This window comes from Micromesistius poutassou (assembly GCF_964030765.1).
Source record: "Micromesistius poutassou genome assembly, chromosome: 21".
NCBI classification, from domain to species: domain Eukaryota; kingdom Metazoa; phylum Chordata; class Actinopteri; order Gadiformes; family Gadidae; genus Micromesistius; species Micromesistius poutassou.
Window position 1 is genome coordinate 12,561,293 of NC_140291.1, and position 18,553 is coordinate 12,579,845.

At 43.5% G+C, this 18,553-nt stretch overlaps 1 protein-coding gene across 1 annotated transcript in view; it reads right to left on the reverse strand.

Moving 5' to 3' along the window:
* The window catches only part of LOC311366842 (protocadherin-15-like), a gene marked incomplete at both ends in the record, with an annotated part of 114,184 nt that overhangs the window by 50,569 nt on the left and 45,062 nt on the right, over nucleotides 1-18,553 (reverse strand). Inside the window, 5 exons of the mRNA XM_084485609.1 lie at nucleotides 4,875-5,007; nucleotides 11,072-11,173; nucleotides 11,393-11,484; nucleotides 11,742-11,891; nucleotides 16,698-16,835. Of these exons, the coding sequence (XP_084341735.1) occupies nucleotides 4,875-5,007; nucleotides 11,072-11,173; nucleotides 11,393-11,484; nucleotides 11,742-11,891; nucleotides 16,698-16,835 (615 nt within the window). The remainder of the gene's footprint in view (nucleotides 1-4,874; nucleotides 5,008-11,071; nucleotides 11,174-11,392; nucleotides 11,485-11,741; nucleotides 11,892-16,697; nucleotides 16,836-18,553) is intronic.

Here is an 18,553-nt window from a genome sequence, read left to right on the forward strand (position 1 = left end):
TGGGGGGGAAGGCCCTGAAACGGCCACGCCCACTTTTTAGACCTGAAATTCTGTATATCGGCTCCTGGAGGTCGCAGAGAGTTAGTTTTAGGCTTAACAGATGCAGAAATGCCACATTTATATTAGTGTTATGAACAAATATAGGCCTAAAACCTTTGAAAAAACTTTTTCTATCACTAAATCAATCAGCGCCCAAGCCACCTTGTTCTGTAAATCTGCTCATGAAAGCCATACAGTTTGTTTGGTAAATATACTGATGGGGCATACTAGTGCTTAAGTTGATTAAGGCTCTTTGTTAGAAGATAAGGACCCCAACAACCACTTAAGAAACAATATAAACCAAGTGAAAGTCCAAAATTTTTAGTTTGAATGTAATCACATCAATTGGGATTGGAACACTTGCTTTGGCACTTGCAATAAATGAGACATTTCATCCCCCTGGCAGCACAAGAACAAGAGGTGCATTTATTAGTTCTGCAGCTGCACACCCCTGTTACTCGAGACAATGTATCTCCTATGGAAACTGTGCTCCACTTGATGAGTTCCTCCTCATCAGCAGTCCATCCCCATTCAACAACCAGGGGACAAGGTAGTTGTAGAAGGCTGTTCCCCCACAGCCACCCTGCCTGGAATGCACTTCTCAGCAGATGCTGTAGAAGTGCATCCCGACTTGGGGGCAGGTCCCGCAGTTCATCTTTAACTGTGTGCTTGAACAGCTGGAATCTGAGCCCATCTATACTCGCACAGTCGCAAAGTCCAGCCTTGTTGTACCAGCTCATTACCCAGGGCTCAATAACTTCCATGCTGCTCTGAACAGTCTCGATACTAGGGCAGCAACTTAGTCCTCTCAATAGAGCAGTGAGCTCTGTGAACTTAGTGTATTTCATCCAGGCTTTGAATTGAGCATTCTTTGAGTGGCCAAAGAAGGTGCTCACGGAATCACAGCCACTGAAAGAATGGAACACAGGCATGGCATCAGCCACATCTCCACCAAGCTTCTTGTGTGCTTCGGTGATTGAGTAGAGCTGACATTTGTCCGGAACAGCAAAGTCGACGATAAGTTGCAAGTCACAACATACAGACAGGAACTTTGTAGTGAACCCTAGTAGGATAACAACATCGGAGTCAACTGTTCTAACCGTAACTGACTTGATCCCCTTGTTGACCATGTCCATCACATGGCAAACGATGCGGTTGTCAGCCTCCTCAAGCATCTCTATACAGTCATAAAGCTGGATCTCAAAATTTTCGCCAAAGTTTGCAAGGACCTTCCTGCCGTAGGTGATGCTAAACTCCTTGCTCCAGTTCCATGTCTGTTCCTTAGCAATTCTGGCGAACATTAATTTCAAGGCGACCTTGTTGTCTTTATTAAACATGAAAGCTTCAGAGAATTGCTTGGAATCCGGAAAGGCCATCTGTGAGCTATCTGCTGATCCCCGATTCTTCCTAGTCGCAGACTTAATGCTCATCGTCTGGTAGAGGTCAGCCACAATGTCGATACGATTGGCTCCCTTCTCATGACCAATCTTGGCAATGCTGTTCAACACTTTGATGACGAAGTCCCGGAATGTCAAGCCTTTAGTGAGGGCCAGGATTCGCACTTGCACAGATAGATCTATCACAAGTCCCTCTGAGGCTGTAGATTGAAGTTTTACTCCGATGTCCTTCAGAATTTGAGATTTTTGACTGTGATAAATGTCTCCATCCTTTGTTGACAGGGCTTCTGGTAAACCTGTAAATGAAATTAATAGTTTAACCAAAATGAAATTTGCACTGTCAATACCTATTCACTTATAAAATTAATCATTGAACCTCACTGTATCGAGAATCTGGTAAGACGAAAGTTGCCTGCATCTAAGATATATATTGAATAACCTTGAAAAGATATCAACTAGATTTACCTGTGAGTTCACCACCAAAGAGCCTCCTCGTCTCATCTTCTCTCATTCTGCAGGCCTCCTTAAGCTTTGTAAGGGTTCCTTTAGGTGGCTTGATTCTAGGGCTAGCAAGCTGGACTTTCGCACCGGAACTCAGAGTTTCAGAGCATTTCTAGAGATGTTCGCATCGACACCCTTCTGACCATAGACGAATCGCTCCTGCACAAACTGATCATGCTGAGGTTTGCCAACAGTAAAGACAAGGCTGGCATCTTTAGTTGCCACATCTGGGAAGACAATTGATGAGTTCAACCTCATGAACTGAGCCTGGTTGAAGGGGTTGGTAAGGATCCCCTGGTACACCTTGAGAGTGTGGCTTGCAAACGTTTCCTTGAAGGAGTCCAGCATTTCTTTGTGCCCGTGTGCTAGATCTTGACCTTCGACCTCAGCTAGGTAGTGCTGGATTTTGGGTAGGGAAAGTTCGAGTTTCCGGAAGAATTCCTGATCTTCCCGATTGATGATATCGACGTACCAGTGTCAGACTTGATGACCTTTATATTATGCTCTTGCTTCTGATCACATGCAATCTTCGAGAATGGGCTACCTCTGGTGTTTACTGTGAAAGAGCCTGATATAAACTCCTTGAACAACTCTGGGTGTCTCCATTTGAGCTCTTTGAGATCCTGAAGAAACACTGATGCCCATCTGGCATAGTGCGTATGATCTAGTGCAAAGTAAAGAGGGATGAGCTGCTCAAGTGCACAGATCATCATGATGAAGTTTGCTTCCCGAAAAGATCTGATGAACATAAGAACCTTCTTGATTGCTTCAAGGACGTTTGTCCAGTAGTCAAACATAGCTCTGTTTTCACTGGCCAACCAATCACTCCAAATCAACCTGTTGTCCTCTAGCTGTTTAGCTTTGAATGCCTCATCTATTTTCCTGGCCAGGACCACAGCCAAGATTTGAATGCAGTATCTAGCCTTCTTTATTGATCTATCTATCTAATGTTAAGATGGTATCCAGGCCAGTTCCTTTTATCAACTGGCCAACACAGACCAGAGAAACCTTCTCAAGGTGCAGCCCACCCATGAAAGCAAAGTATGAATGAGAAAACTTTTCTCCCATGGCCCACTGTATCATCTTCTTGATGGCATAAAGAGGCTGATCGGATCCACCCACTGCAACCTGGCCCGGGTTAAGATACCATGTGTAGGACACTGCTATTCTCATGACATGGAGCTGAAGCTGTTCGGTGTTGCTAGCATGATCGATCACAGGCATGATGCAGTTGATTGTTTTGGGGACATCTGCCTTGTCATGCTCCTTTGAAGCGTGGTGTGAAGTCCAAGTTACAGGCTGTGCTGCATCAGATCCGATATTCTTGATAGCCCCCATCAAAAAATCTTCCTCCTCTCCCATGCTCTTCTGAAACACAACTCCAAGCTCCACATCAAATTCCTCAACATTGACAGTCTGGCGATGGGACTCCTTTGAGACCTTCTGCCCTACTACGCTCAGATATTCCTCCAACACAGTTTCCAAGCCTGGTGCATTAGGGTCGATGTCCTTGACACTTCTTCTCTCTTGATATGCCTTCACCTGGTTCCTGGGGAAACTGTAGACAACTCATTGCAGTAGCGTTGCAGTTCTTTGTAGCTGCAGGGGATGAACTTTGTTGGTTGATGTTGTCATCATTGAATGTCGTGAATAGGCCTTGTTTGAGGACAAGAGGTAGCAACTTTACCTGTGATCTGAGGAAGATTTTTTTGTTTCTGTTCGTTGAATAGAGCTTCAGTGTCAGATATCCATTTACAGGCTCTTCCAAAGATCCGTGCCTTTGATGATTGTGATTGCTGTGAATCTTGCTGTTGTTTTTGCTCTGATCCTGGTATTGAAGCTTACGGTCTGACACATTTGTTCAAGGTGCATTGGAAGTGACTTTGTGACTTTGTAAAGTGATTCCAAAAACTCACTGTCACTGATTACATTGTCTAAACTACCCTTTCCAATAACCTTGTAGTGCGCCCCTTGCTCTTTCTGCACTACAGTGAAATCTGCTCATGAGCATGAGCTGCTCATCAGCATTTGTGGATTTTATACCCATCCTGTAGAGTTGCTGCATCGACAGCTGACAGTCTCTGTGAAACATCGAGATCCACATTATTGATTATAAGTCCTGAGTCTTTAAACAGTTGCAGTTGGTCAATCAGCTTAGGAGCGGTGATGGCAGTTATGTACCTTCCTCCAAGTTCCTGTGGTGGATTTAAAAATTAAAATGTTGCACACAGTTCTTTCATGTACATGACATTTCTTAAGGAATAACCATTAAAACTAACCTTGCAGACAATGCACTGGGCCTTGTCATTCACTAGTTCCACAGTTTGATCCATATCAAGCACATGCCAGTTCAGTCAAATGGGAGATCTGCTCTCTGCGACCTTCAGGAGAATTTTGGGTCTAAAAGTGGGCGTTGCCATTTCAACTTAGTACTAGTATGCCCCATGAGTATATTTAGAGCTTTTTCCCAAACAAACTGTATGGCTTTCATGAGCAGATTTACAGAACAAGGTGGCTTGGGCGCTGATTGATTCAGTGATTAAAAAAAAGGTTTTTCACAAATATCTCAAAAATTAAAGGTTTTAGGGCCTATATTTGTTCATAACACTTATATAAATGTGGCATCTGCATCTTTTAAGCCTAAAACTAACTCTCTGCGACCTCCAGGAGCAGATATACAGAATTTCAGGTCTAAAAAGTGGGCATAGTCGTTTCAGGGCCTTCCCCCCATTCATTTTTTGGGCTCCTTGCATTTTTTTGTTTATTAGGCCCTAAATTAACAGAAAAACATTGGCTCAAATGTTAATCATTTTTTGCAGCCATTTGCCCTAAACTGACCAGACTATATGTGACTAAGTCAGCTGTATTTGTGTGTCTAAGTTAGTGTGTGTGTGTGTGTGTGTGTGTGTGTGTGTGTGTGTGTGTGTGTGTGTTTACCTGTAGATTCAGCAGGGTTGCTCCGGTCCTCATAGCCTCACTGATCTCCAGGCTGTACTGTTGCCGCAGGAAGCGGGGAGGACTCTGGTTGTTAGGGGGCAAGACCTCGATGTACACTGTAGTGATCGATGACCTAGAGAGAGAGAGAGAGAGAGAGAGAGAGAGAGAGAGAGAGAGAGAGAGAGAGAGAGAGAGAGAGAGAGAGAGAGAGAGAGAGAGAGAGAGAGAGAGAGAGAGAGAGAGAGAGAGAGAGAGAGAGAGAGAGAGAGAGAGAGAGAGAGAGAGAGAGAGAGAGAGAGAGAGAGAGAGAGAGCAAATCGTCATTGTGGTCGACGGGAAAGCACAAGCTTATAAAAACAAAGGCTGCACACAGGGTGGGGGGAGAACAGTGTGAAGATGAAGCCAAAAACGTCTGAAAACCTTTATTCATTTTTTTTTACTGTCAGCAGGGAGTAGATTATAAATAAATTTATCAAACACCCCAGTAGTAGGCTCCAGTCAGAAGCCAGGGGATGCTAAAAGGGCTGTCTTGTGGGCACAGTCAAAATAAATCCCATTGTGTTTGTCTTTAAATGATGACCCATTCCTACGTTTGCACCTTGGCACATGTTGGCCAAGGTTTCACTAGCGAGACTAAATCAATCCACTGAAGTGGAATACATTAATGAAGCAGAGAGAGAGAGAGAGAGAGAGAGAGAGAGAGAGAGAGAGAGAGAGAGAGAGAGAGAGAGAGAGAGAGAGAGAGAGAGAGAGAGAGAGAGAGAGAGAGAGAGAGAGAGAGAGACTTAATGTGTGAGTGGGGGAGTAGTTAACTTTCTGCTTTGATACAGAAAGGTTGCAGTGCTTTCCTCAATGTCAAGTTTTTACCGCTACATTTATAATGTGTATACTATGCCAGTAAATGTGGCATGAATGCAGTCAAATATTTTCAGCGGAAGAAAATGCAATGTCTATGACCTCTGTGAAAAGTAAAGTCTTCAAACTGATTCCTTAAACTGAATACATAACTGAAAACCTGACATAATTAAAATGTCATTCTTGCTTACTTTTCAGTGATCCTTCAAGTGTGCAACTACCCTGGAAATCCAAAGTTCTTGAGAGAGCACAATTTGAATTTTAGCGAGTCACTCTGGGAATGAGTAATATACTCATTCGCCGATTCCCCTGGATCCGAACATTAACCAATCACATTGGTGTATTTGATATAGGCGGGCCAGAAGCGAGCTAAACAGATGACAACAGCACTGCTATGGAATCAATCAGTAAACATTGCAAGATGGCTACGGATGAACACCAGTTGTTTGAAGCGGCTTTGGCCACTACAATAAAAGAGTTAGACTTGTCTTTTCCTCTAAAAGAGGAACAGAAGACGGCGCTCAAAGCTTTCCTTTGCAAGAAGGACGGTTTTGCTGTTTTACCGACCGGATATGGCAAGAGTCTAATCTATCGGTTAGCTCTGCTGGTATCTTAGCGTATGGGGCTCTGGATGTGTCACCCCTTGTATTCTTCTGATTGGTGGTAGTATTACCCAATTACGTGCAGTGATACACAAATTATGTTTTACTAGCAGGCAGCTAGGATCTAGGATGATATAGCCATTTTGTAATGCAATGCGGCTAACTAGCCTATATGCCATAGGTTATTATTTATCATGTAGCCAAATAACGGCTTAGTATTAATTTTATATTAGGTTGCTATAAATCAGTAGCCTGCTGCTGCAATATTAGCCTACCGTACACATTTGAATATTTTGAACAAAATTTAATGTTATTTTTAGAAAAAAAAAATTTGCAGCCATGATTTCTATATACATTTTTTCATGATAATGTTCTGCTGTCAAACAGATACATTATGTCTATATGGCTCAACAACATAATTGTGAATGTAATTTGTGCTTTTCAGTGGTACATTTTTGCATCAAATAGGAATTGGATGATTATAATTAATCCAAAAGCAATAATTAACTCAGGAAACTAATAACCTTTTAGTCACATTTGTTTCTGTTTAATTTATTTTCAATTACACTAAAGCAACTTAGCAGAAAAACAGATGAGGCAACCATTTAAAATGAAAATGAATGGAAAAAACACCAAAATGTGGAAAAAAATAGTTAATTTTCAATGATTTTACAAAAACGCTGTAGGAGCTACATTTCATGCAATGATTGACCTGTTGTTTAACGAAAGTCCCAAGGACATGCAGTCTACATTCACTGAGAAGAATAATAAGAGTTGGCCTTCATGGTGGCCAATCAAAATAAGCAATGACAGGCGCCCATCTATTTATAAATACATTTGTCTTTACATGAAGTTTTGCTGGTATCTGTTGTCCCGCTTGTCCACCTCGACGTCCACATAGGCGCAGCTTGTGAACAGGCAAGGCAGGCAACTGCTTGGGGCCCCTGACTTTTTTTTAATATATATAAAAATATATAAAATATATATATTTTATATATCTATATAAGTATCTTCCCTATGGCATTTACCACTTGTTTGACGAAAATTATCTGCCAGACTTTGACAAACGGTTCAATACTTTGCTTTAGTCGAGCCGCTACATTTATGTGCAAAAAAAGAAAAGAAATTGACAGCACTGTTTCACCTCAACACGTCTGCAGTGGAAAATGAGATTTTGACAGTATAAGCTGATATTGAGCTTAAGTCCAGGGCTCATGGACAATTTGGGAACTTGCTCACAAAGGAAAAGTTCCCAAACATGAGGAAATGTGCTACCTCCTTGACTGCATTATTTGGCTCTACTTATTTATGCCAGCCAGCCTTTTCCAACATGATAATTAGTAAGTCCAAATACCATTCCATTATCACTGATGGTCATTTGGAAGCCTGCTAGAGATTAGCTTCCAGCAGCTACTCTCCGGACTATGTAGCCCTGGTTGACTACATTCAGTGCAAGTCATCAGAGTATGTACTCAGTATATATAAATAAATATATGTTTAGCATTTTTTAATCAAAGTAGATCATTTTGACCTGGTCATTTTGAAAGTAGCTTGCAGGCCGAAAAGTTGTGGGCACCCCTGAGCTAGGGCAAGCATTTGCCCTAGCAAAGGCCAGTAAATACAATTGTAGTTTGTTTGCTTTTATATTATTGTTCAGAATATCATATGTAGCACCTTTAAGGGTTTTGATGAGCACTGGAATTGTAATGTGGGTTTAATTACCTAAGAAAACTATTCACAAGTACTCAATTGCTATTTTTGTTAGTTTAATTGTTCTACATTTATATTAATATAGTGCTATCCAATTAATGTGAACACTGACTCTTTTTCAGTGGAGTGCAATATTCAATGTCTTTTGATGTGAGTACATAGCATTTGCAATAGCCATGGCATGTAAAACAGCATTTGCAAAATAAATGCTTGATGCATGGATGAACACTGGCCTTATACTGTTTCGGTCAGCATTAATATAACATAATGCTGATGAACGTTGGTTGGAGGGGCCCCTTAGGAATTTTTGCCTAGGGCCCCAACAGACTCAAATCCCCAATGCACGTCCATCCCCATTTTCTCCAATGTTGGCTGAGCCTCCAGCAGCGAGAGGAACACCCTCACTCCCGTGTCCAGAAGAAGTTTAAGCTGAATGGGATACGGTGAATTGGCTTTGACATTCTTCTCCTTTCATTTTTTTTACCACCTCAGACTCGTTTCCTCTTTCTTTGCACGTCGGGTAAGTAATCTTGGTGAAAATACACCCTCTGGCCCTGGAATTGGATGTCCCGTTGTTTCCATGCCTGCAGCAGTACTGTCTGTTTCACACTGACGTCCAGAAACTGCACCATAATGGATCACGGCGGCGTATTGGCATCCTTGGGCTTCGGTGCAGCGCTCTGTGCGCTCTCTGCAGTTTAACATCAAGTCCTCCGGCAGCTCCAGCGTTGACTTGACGGGGGGCATCCGTGGCCTACTGGTTAAAGAGTTGGACCGGTAACCGGAGGGTGGCCGGCTCGAATCCCGACCGGTAGGCAAAAATATGGATGGGGGGAGTGGTTGTGCAACACTCTCCTACGTCCTCATCCACGGATGAGGTGCCCTTGAGCAAGGCACCTGAAACCCCCACCTGCTCCCCGGGCGCTGCACTGCGGCTGCCCACTGCTCTGGGTGTTCACCGGCTCCCAGATGGGTCAAAAGCAGAGAAAGAATTTCCCCCAAAAAGGGATAAATAAAGGATAACTTAACTTAACTTAACTTAAGAAAGTCAGTTACAAACAAAAGCAGCTCCCTCTCACATCCTGTACAGCCGCAAGTTCTTGCGCAAAGTCAACGTCATCACATTTAGCTGTCAGGTTGGCATCTCTCGTAAGCAAATAGCTCATTGCTCTTTCTTGACTATCTTCCGTGGCGCTTATGCAGTTGTCTGGTGCTGTAATTCTTCCGTCCATTTTCTCCTTATGCTGCTTTACATCATCCGTGGATGATTGCAGTCGATTGAGGGATACTTTAGTGTTTCGGAAAGAATCACTATTTTCCTGTCAACCTTTTCTCCACTCTGCTAGCATCCCTGATTCTCTGACTCATTGCTAGCCGGAGTCCTGCCTGGCATCATTGCAGCTAGACGTGATTTTATTTTGTCCGGTTTTCCTGTTTTAGTGTCCTTCTTGCCCGTTTTCTGACTAGCCTTCATCGTTGTAGAAAGATTTTCTTGCAGTCTAGTGTGAATTTGCCGATCAAATCTCTGCTAGGTTATTTTAATGAAGGGTCCGGTGGAGCTTGGTATTCAAGCGTTTGCCTTAGTCATGGTGTAGGCGGGAGTCTCTAACGTACATTCTACTGTCCAGGTGGACGTGGACCGTGGGTAAAACATTTCTTTAGCGATATAGAGGGTTTTATAGATTTTTTATGAATAAACTAAATGCTATTTGGGGGATGCTCTTATTCAAAGGTCTTGCCAATCACTGTACTGACTGCTTCTAAACTCGTGCATGAGAATCGACGTAAGGGGGCATTAGGGGGCGTTACTCTTGTGATTTATCTTTGGTATGAGTAGTTCTCAGCGGCTTTGGGAATTACTTTTAAGAAAAAACTTTTAGCGTGAGTTAGGAGCACTCCTAGCGGTAAGATGAAAAGCTTTGTGAATACGGCCCCTGACCTCTATCATGTCTTGTTTAAAGTAAAGAGAAGAATGTGAGATGAGTCTAGGACTTTCATTCGACAAATCCGAGAAGTATGAGCCCTACAAGAGAGCAAATGATTGTATGTCCAATGTCTCTTCCTTGTCTAAAATGTGCAACTGAAGCCATATATGAGAATCCATGTGTGATTCATTAGAAACAATTAAGAATGAAATTAACTAACTGTATGTAGAAATGTCTGTTGCTGCACGTCACCTAGCTCGCTTCCACACTCTAGGTGGCGTATACTGGGCTCCCGCAATGACCACGACACAGAGTTGAAACCGGTTATTGCAAAGTTTTGGAGTGCATTAATACATGGAGCAAGTGTTTCAGATCTCTCAAATGTGTGGTGATGGCTGTTCTAACCTGTGCACATTGATTGCTCAATGCACAACATGTGTAGATTGGGTAGCCCCGCCCATTCTGGTGATTTGAGTTCGCCCTGCAGAAGGGTCTGGAGAAGAGCAATACATTTCTTTCTAGTTTCCATACGTTTTTGCGGGAGCCCATCACCAACCTGGCTTTTCCCCCTGGCGCACTATTGGCTGGTTTAACACAATGACGACAGGGAAGCGACGGCAAGCAGCCAATTGCGTCAATTTAACTCAGCCGTTGATCACGCCTCTTGTGCTGAAGAAAATTACAGCAGCTTCCCCAGACCAACGTTCAAACTATGATTGAGCTTGGTCTGGCAATAGCTACTTAAAGTTGCTTTTTTTCCACCCAAAATAAAGACAGCGGCCCTTATTTTGAGCTGAAAAGACACTATAATTTTCCGTTGTTCTTTACCACTTGTCACACTCTGAAACAAAGGGATGAAGAAGTTGTGGGAGGAGGAGGAGGAGCAGTGGAGATGGATAGATAGACAGACATGTGGGCAGAAAGACAGACAGGCAGACAGATGGGAAACATATCGACAGAAATAGACAAAACTACAGACAGACCGGAGTAAAGGTAGACAGACAGAAATCGACAGACTGACAGACAGGAGTAAGACATTGACATAAACACAATCAAACTGACTGAGCCTCATACAGACAGGAGGAAAGGTGTACAAACAGCCTACCTTGTGTTTGGTTCATCGCAGCTGTCCATGGCCTCAACAGTGAGGGCGTAGCTCCGACCCACCGCGAGACTGACTCCTTTGGTCACAGTGATGACCCCAGTCCTGTAAGGTCATAGGTCACACATATACAAAAATGCCATATTCCTATGGCTACGCTCTACTCTGTCCAGTACATGAAACCAGGTTGTGCTGCACTATAACTTTGTTCTTAGCTACTTAATGCTTTGAATAAATGCATCTGCTAAATGACAAAATGTAAACCTAAAAAGTCAATGTAGGGATTAAAGATGGCTGACTTCAGGGAGGTAGGTGGGTGCGTACGTTTGGTTAATGACGAAGTGTCCCAGGTCGCCTGCCAGGATGCGATAGATCACCTCACCGTTAGAACCTGCGTCCTTGTCTGCTGCAGACAGCTGGGGAGGGGGAAAACACATGCACATATACACACACACACACGCAGGTGAGCATGCACATACACACACAGTGACACACATGCGCGCACAAACACACATACACAGACAAACGCATGCACGCGCACACACACACACACACACACACATACACCAAGCCAATAATTATGCTAAATAAGTAAAGCAAAGGTTCTAATGATGGATAATCATGATGTTGTGTGTTTGTGTGTGTTTATCTATGTATGTGTGTGTGTGCGTACCTGCAGGAAGGCGTCTGTAGGCAGCATGTCTGTGTACAGGTTGACGTGGTAGGAGATGTTGGAGAACGTTGGTGTGTTGTCGTTGGCGTCCAGAACCTCTATCGTCACGGTAACCGGGAGACTCTCCTGTACGCCGTCGGACGCTGTTACCTGGAGCGGGAGAGAGGGAGGGATAAATAAATAAATAAATAAATAAAGCAATCAAAAGCAAGAAAAGCTAAAGAAAGACTGAAAAATTATCAAATAGTTGAACGATTAGTTGATCACACACCATTTTTTCAAAATGCAAAACAGGTGACGTCGTATGTTTACCCTGAGGCACACTTTTGGACTAATAAAAGACTCCACGAGTGTACCGAATTAGCAAAACGTAGTCGCATTCATCCCGCCTCACATTAGATAAATGGTTGTGATTGGTCAGTCTCTCTCGTACCAGGCAGAAATCTTTTTGTAAAGGAGGGGAGCCAGACCTTATCTGCAGAGCAAATTAAACATGAGCTTGCAAGATGAGTCTAGTTCCCAGGCTAAGCCACCCTAGCCTTTAAACGACATAGTCTAAGTCAAGCCACCCTAGCCTTTATGCTTCATAGACTAACATTGCTAACAAAACACACCATTTTATTGCTACAAAAAAATACTCCTTTTATTAAATTTTGTGTAACTCTAAAGCCCTTTTGAAGTTGACTTTGTGGAGCTGCGAGAGATATCCACATTATGGGATATGTCAAAGGTAAATAAAAGTCTTACATTTTACTAAAGGTGAACAGTGTTGTTGCCGCGGTGACAGCTCTCATAAAGCTCCTTGGCTTCTAGATAGCTTTGTTTTGGATTTCCTTTGAGGTCAGATGCTCTTCTTGTTGGTCCTCTGTCTACTATTTTGTTGTTGCTGGAGATACGAAAGCTTGTATCTCCTTACGCTGTGTATGTATGTCTAAACCAATTACTTTCTCCCTATCTTTATCTCACTCATGTTTATAATAATAATAATATAGTAGATCTGTGCAGATAAAGTAGATGAATGATCTATCTATCTATCTTTCCACCATCTGCCGTTAATTTTCCGCTACAGTAGGTTGCGTGTTACACTCTGTCGTGTTACACTTTGTCGTGGGCCAACTGTCTGCATCGGCAGTTGGCCCACGACAAACTCAACACTGTTCAGCTGTGCCGTGCAGCCTTACTCATTTTCTTAACAAAGAATGAGCAAGACACCTATCCCTAAGTGCTTCCGGCGAGCCGGCTGTTCCCAAGACACCGCCGTCAGTGTGTGAATTTGTCTATGAAAATGTATGAGTGTATGACTTAGTTAGGGACTAATTGTGAAGCACTGCGAGTGGCCACAGGTTAAAAAGCGCTATATAAATGCAATCCATTTACCAAGTGAAAATTGCATATTCTAAGAGAGAGACAATAAGCTGACCGTCGCTGTGACCATAAAATGAATACATAAATAAAGCAATCCCCTTTCTTGGAAGCTATATCAGTTCCATATTACCCATAGCACTCCTTGCCTTCTGCATTTGGGTTGATACCAAACCCCAGACCCCTTTCCTCCCTCCCCCCACAACGCACTGTATATATACACAAACACCAACCGTCTTACACACAAACACAGCATGCCCAGGCTCGGAGGAAACTCAACCTTCATCCGTCATTTACTGAAGTCAAAGTGCCGACGTGCGAGGAATCAGAGGAAATTCAGCAGACTTTCTTCTGATGGCCTGAACTCGTATGAATATATATCCTAATATTAAAGCATCCCATCACACTGCTGTGATGCGATGAAAAGCTGAATGGGTAGTTTATTTTCCTTTTCTCCTTTTTCTCTTTTCTTTTCTACCTATGGTTTTTCTCCTTTATATTACTCTCTCTCTCTCTCTCTCTCTCTCTCTCTCTCTCTCTCTCTCTCTCTCTCTTTCTCTCTACATATATAAACTGTTCTCTCTCACTTTATCCCTCTATCGTTATCTATCCCTCATTCTTTCTCTGTCTCTCTCACACTCCCTAGTATACTTCCCAGTGTCTCCCACCTTTATGTTGGGCGTACGAAATCAAACGAAACGACGGGAGATTATAAAAAAGAAGAACTGCTCGCACAATTCCGCAGTGAAAGAGAAGAGTGCGCACAGTCAATGAGGCCTGATGGCATGGAAGTGCAGGGGCACGCACACACACACACACACACACACACACACACACACACACACACACACACACACACACACACACACACACACACACACACACACACACACACACACACACAGGAGTGCAAATGGGCTGACTAATGACTTCAAACCAACTGCCTCTTCGTTTTTTCTCCTTTCTGATATGGCTCTGGCTGATGTGAGGCATTAAAAACCAGCCGCAAAATGAGACCCGAGGCTCCCAGCAGTTAACACAATGAGAGCGTGTGTTTGTGTCTCATACTCACAGCTTAAATGAATGAAAGTAAAACAACCAAAATCACCAAAGTGTGACGACGTTATACTTTATTTCAATACCGGGCGAGAAATAAATAAAACTATCCAATCTTCTCTGCAAGTGTATTTTGGCGCATGCTTCATCTGTTATATTAAAGAGAACTCATCTTGGTTGACTGGTATGACAGATCCCCCCCATCCCCCCACTACAACCTCCCCCCTCCTATAACCCCAGCAGTCTATCTGTCTTGTAGGGCTCTCTCTATGATTACTGCAGTATGATTAACCCCCCACCTACCACCATCAAACCACCAGCACCACCCTCAACCCTTCAGGCACACACACACACACACACACACACACACACACACACACACACAGCTGAGGTTGCCGGCTGCGTGTGTTGCAAAGCATGTGTGTGTGTGTGTGTACACATCGTGTAGCCTATACAAAGGCTGGTGGGAGAATGATGTACAGACTATCAAAGGCGGAAATGCTGCGGCGTGTGTATTGGCTGCTCATTGTGCTGCCAACTGCGCTCACACAGAAACTAGAGCAGATAAAGTCAAAGGGTGTGTTCTGAGGGGATGGCCAATCAGAGGGTGTTGAACGCAGTGACAGAGGATGTATATTCTATTCTATTATACACTTATACAATATGTATAATATGTTCCCTTTCTAACTCGCCCACCAACGTGGGGAACGGACTAGCGCTTTCTTTCGTTTGATCTTTCTATTGAGAAATTGTTCTAAATTCTTCATGAATTCCAAGGGCTTTATTGCCATGGGAAAAGTTTCCTTTGCATTGCCAAAGCATGCGGCACGTTTCTCTCTCCCTCTCTTTCATCTCTTGTTCTTGTCATACCTCTCTTCTGTGACAGCTTCAACTTCTGCCTCCTGCCCTTGTACTTGTTCTTGTTCCTCCTCCTCCTTAACTAAATAGTATAAAAGTCTCTCTCCAGTACCATAGGTCATTAGGAAATCCACCGCCTCTCTCTCTCTCTCTCTCTCTAATATCCGAATGAGGAATCCTGTCTCTTGCTGCCTCTCTCTTCCCCTCTCTCCCTCGTCCCCTCTGTCTCTGTTCTCCTCTCTCTCTCTCTCTCTCTCTCTTTCTCTCTCTCTTCCCCTCGCTCCCTCTTCCCCTCTCTCTCCAGTTATTGATTATCGTCACCTGAACCATATATAGAGTATATTACACTCTATATATGGTTCAGTGTTTTCTGTTTTCTGAACAACTTGAAAACATGACTCAGGCCATTATTTTAAGAGGGTGACGTTATGAAACCTCTACGTCTGCCTCCTCCACTCTGGGTCTCTCTTCAGTACATTAACTGTTGTGGAGTCCTCTCCCGTCTATCTCCGCGGTGCCTTAGGCTGGGGACAACTGACCAAAGCTTACACTACGTGCTCTGGGCAGCGCTTCTCTATCGGCCTCTCATAGTGGACTGATTGCAGATGGAATGCGGCAATGTTCGCTATCAGGTCGATTACGAGACGCTACGGAGAGGCAGCTTTAACTTAAATGAGAAACAAAGCCTTTATCACTTTGACATTGTTATAAAACATCTATTGTTGATGTACAACACACCCCGGCTCCTACTTTTCTGACAAGGTAGTAAGGTACTTTCTGGTTATTTGCAATTTGTCACTGGATGTTGTCAGGCTTCTAGCGATCCGCTCCAATCTTCTGTCTTACTACATTACCCAGAACGCCTGGGTGAGGCATTTTGTTGTGGAGTCCTTCCCTGTCTCTCTCCGCAGTGCCTTAGGCTGGGGACACATTACATGGTTGTCAACGCAGATTTGGGAACGATTTGAAGTCGCGGGGGCAGATCCCAGTATCTGCAACTGCAGTCGTGCAAAGGCTGGTAGACTCAGACTCCTGTATCTGTGTGAGGGAAAGAAGCCTATCTTGTTCTTTACGACCCCAGTCAGCATGGTCCGGTTTCAATCAAACAGATTGTGTTATCGGGGCTAGATCGGGTGGTGTGAGCAAAGACTGAAATTGGAGTTTCATCCACTAATGAATAGTTTGTATTCGAGAGGAGGACCCAGAGAAACATGCCATTTTCAAACCATTAGCATTGTGTACGACACTGAAATGAACAACAGAAACCTGCATGATGCCAATAAGTAGACTTAACAGATGGGGGGAGGACATCATGTTCTTTGTTTCAGTCTTTTATGCTTTTTTCCATGCTAATCACTGCACAAAACATGTTTATTCACTTTGGCGTGATGTAAGAAACAACATGGGAGAATACACTCTTGCGAGTGCATTCGCTACAGTCTACCTGTTCTCCGGCTTTAGATTTGTGTTCCCCAAAGTCTACAGTTGTAATGTGTGTTACACAAGAATGGAGAAACAGCACAAGTTGTTTATTAGTGTGCACTGCTCAATAGTTTTATAATCGTTTACTTGAAAACATTGCTTAGTGTGGCCCCAGCTCTAAAGGTGTGGGAGTCATACATCCCCTGTTTCTCTCCTCCGTCCGCTCTCCCTCTCTGAGGCGTATAAACCCCCTAGTACCTGGAAGGTGTATGCGTCCCGTGTCTCCCGGTCCAGGGGCTGCAGCAGGGTGAGGTACCTCCGGAGGCCCGCAGAGGTCACAGAGAACACCGAGGAGTAGCCCTCCGACACCCAGTACTGGAGCTGAGGGTCTCTGGTCTGGGGTGGGAGGAGGCACACACACACACACACACGCGCGTGCACACACACACGCACACGCACGCACGCACGCACGCACGCACGCACACACACGCGCATGCATGCAGGAACGCGCACGCACGCACACACACACACACACACACACACACACACACACACGCACACACGTGAGAGAGACAGGTGTGAGAGTTGACATACGGAAAATTAACAAGGACATTTTTTGACATTGACAAACCATCCTGTGTGTGTCTGTGTGTGTATGTGTGTGTGTGTGTGTGTGTGTGTGTGTGTGTGCGCGTGTGTGTGTGTTTGTGAGCCATCATTGCCTGTCCGTCTGTAATTACACGATTATCTTAAAACAACAACAAAAACACGTTATTATATTGAGTAATTAATTTAATATAAATTAATTAATGTTTTCAATATAACTATGTTTTACTTAATCAATTTAGTGCATTCCTAAACTGTGTACACTAAAATATTCTGATTGACCAGTCTGATAAACATGAGCAAATAAGAGAAAAGCAGTGTAAAGAATGATGTGAACAATGACTCAGGATTTTGCAAGATGACTCTCCCAGCATACCAAACCCTCTGCCACTGTTTATTAGAGTTTGTGTGTTTGTAGCAAAGTGTTTGTATTGATGTTGTGTGTGTGTGTGTGTGTGTGTGTGTGTGTGTGTGTGTGTGTGTGTGTGTATGTGTGTGTGTGTGTGTGTGCGTGCGTGCGTGCGTGCGTGTGTGTGTTAAGGCTTGCTCAGCAGGGTTGAGCCGGAGCGGGTTCGGTGTGGCCAGACCATGGAAATTGAACTATAAATAAACAGACACACATGCTCACGCAAGCGTGCGTGCACACACACACACACACACACACACACACACACACACACCTACACACACACACACACACACACACTGGGGTGACAGACATAAATAAGTGTGATAGACAGCCAATATGGAACGAAGGCAATTAGGTCTAATCATCAGTGTTGTTGTTGTGCTAAATATGAAAGAACCAGAGTAAGCAATATCGAATGACTAAACATTAATCCACTGCCAACACAAACACACACACAACTATACACAGGCTTATACAGATATCGACAATATTAGAAAAGAGCTTGCACACACAAACACACACTCCTACTGAGCACCGGCCCCCACTTTCGGGACTTTACAGTGTATGTGTCTACGTCTTAAAGAAACCAGGTTTGTGTGAACCAGCAGCAGAACAACCTGGTGCTGTGGCCTCACAGGAAATGACATGCTGCAAACCAGTCTGATCAGTAGTACAATTAAAACCAGTGTTCTGGTTCAGGTGACGCTATTTACTTATCAGATGAATAAGCATTAAATGTGTTCACTCAATAACTTTTGTTGGTATTAAAGGTGAGAGTACGAGTGAGAGTGTGTGATTTCTTGCCAAGAGCTGTCTCCAGTGGTTGAAAAAAATGCCAACGTGAGCTCTTGCTTTGTTTCTATTTTCTATAATAAATTTTCTTTGCCACAACTAACAAAAGCTTATTACTTGATAGCTACGGAGAGGCAGCTTTAACTTGAGAAACAAAGCCTTTAACACTTTGACATTGTTATAAACGTCTATTGGTGATGTACAACGCACCCCGGCTCCTACTTTTCTGACAAGGTAGTAAGGTACTTTCTGGATATTTGCAATTTGTTACTGGATGTTGTCAGGCTTCTTGCGATCCGCTCCAATC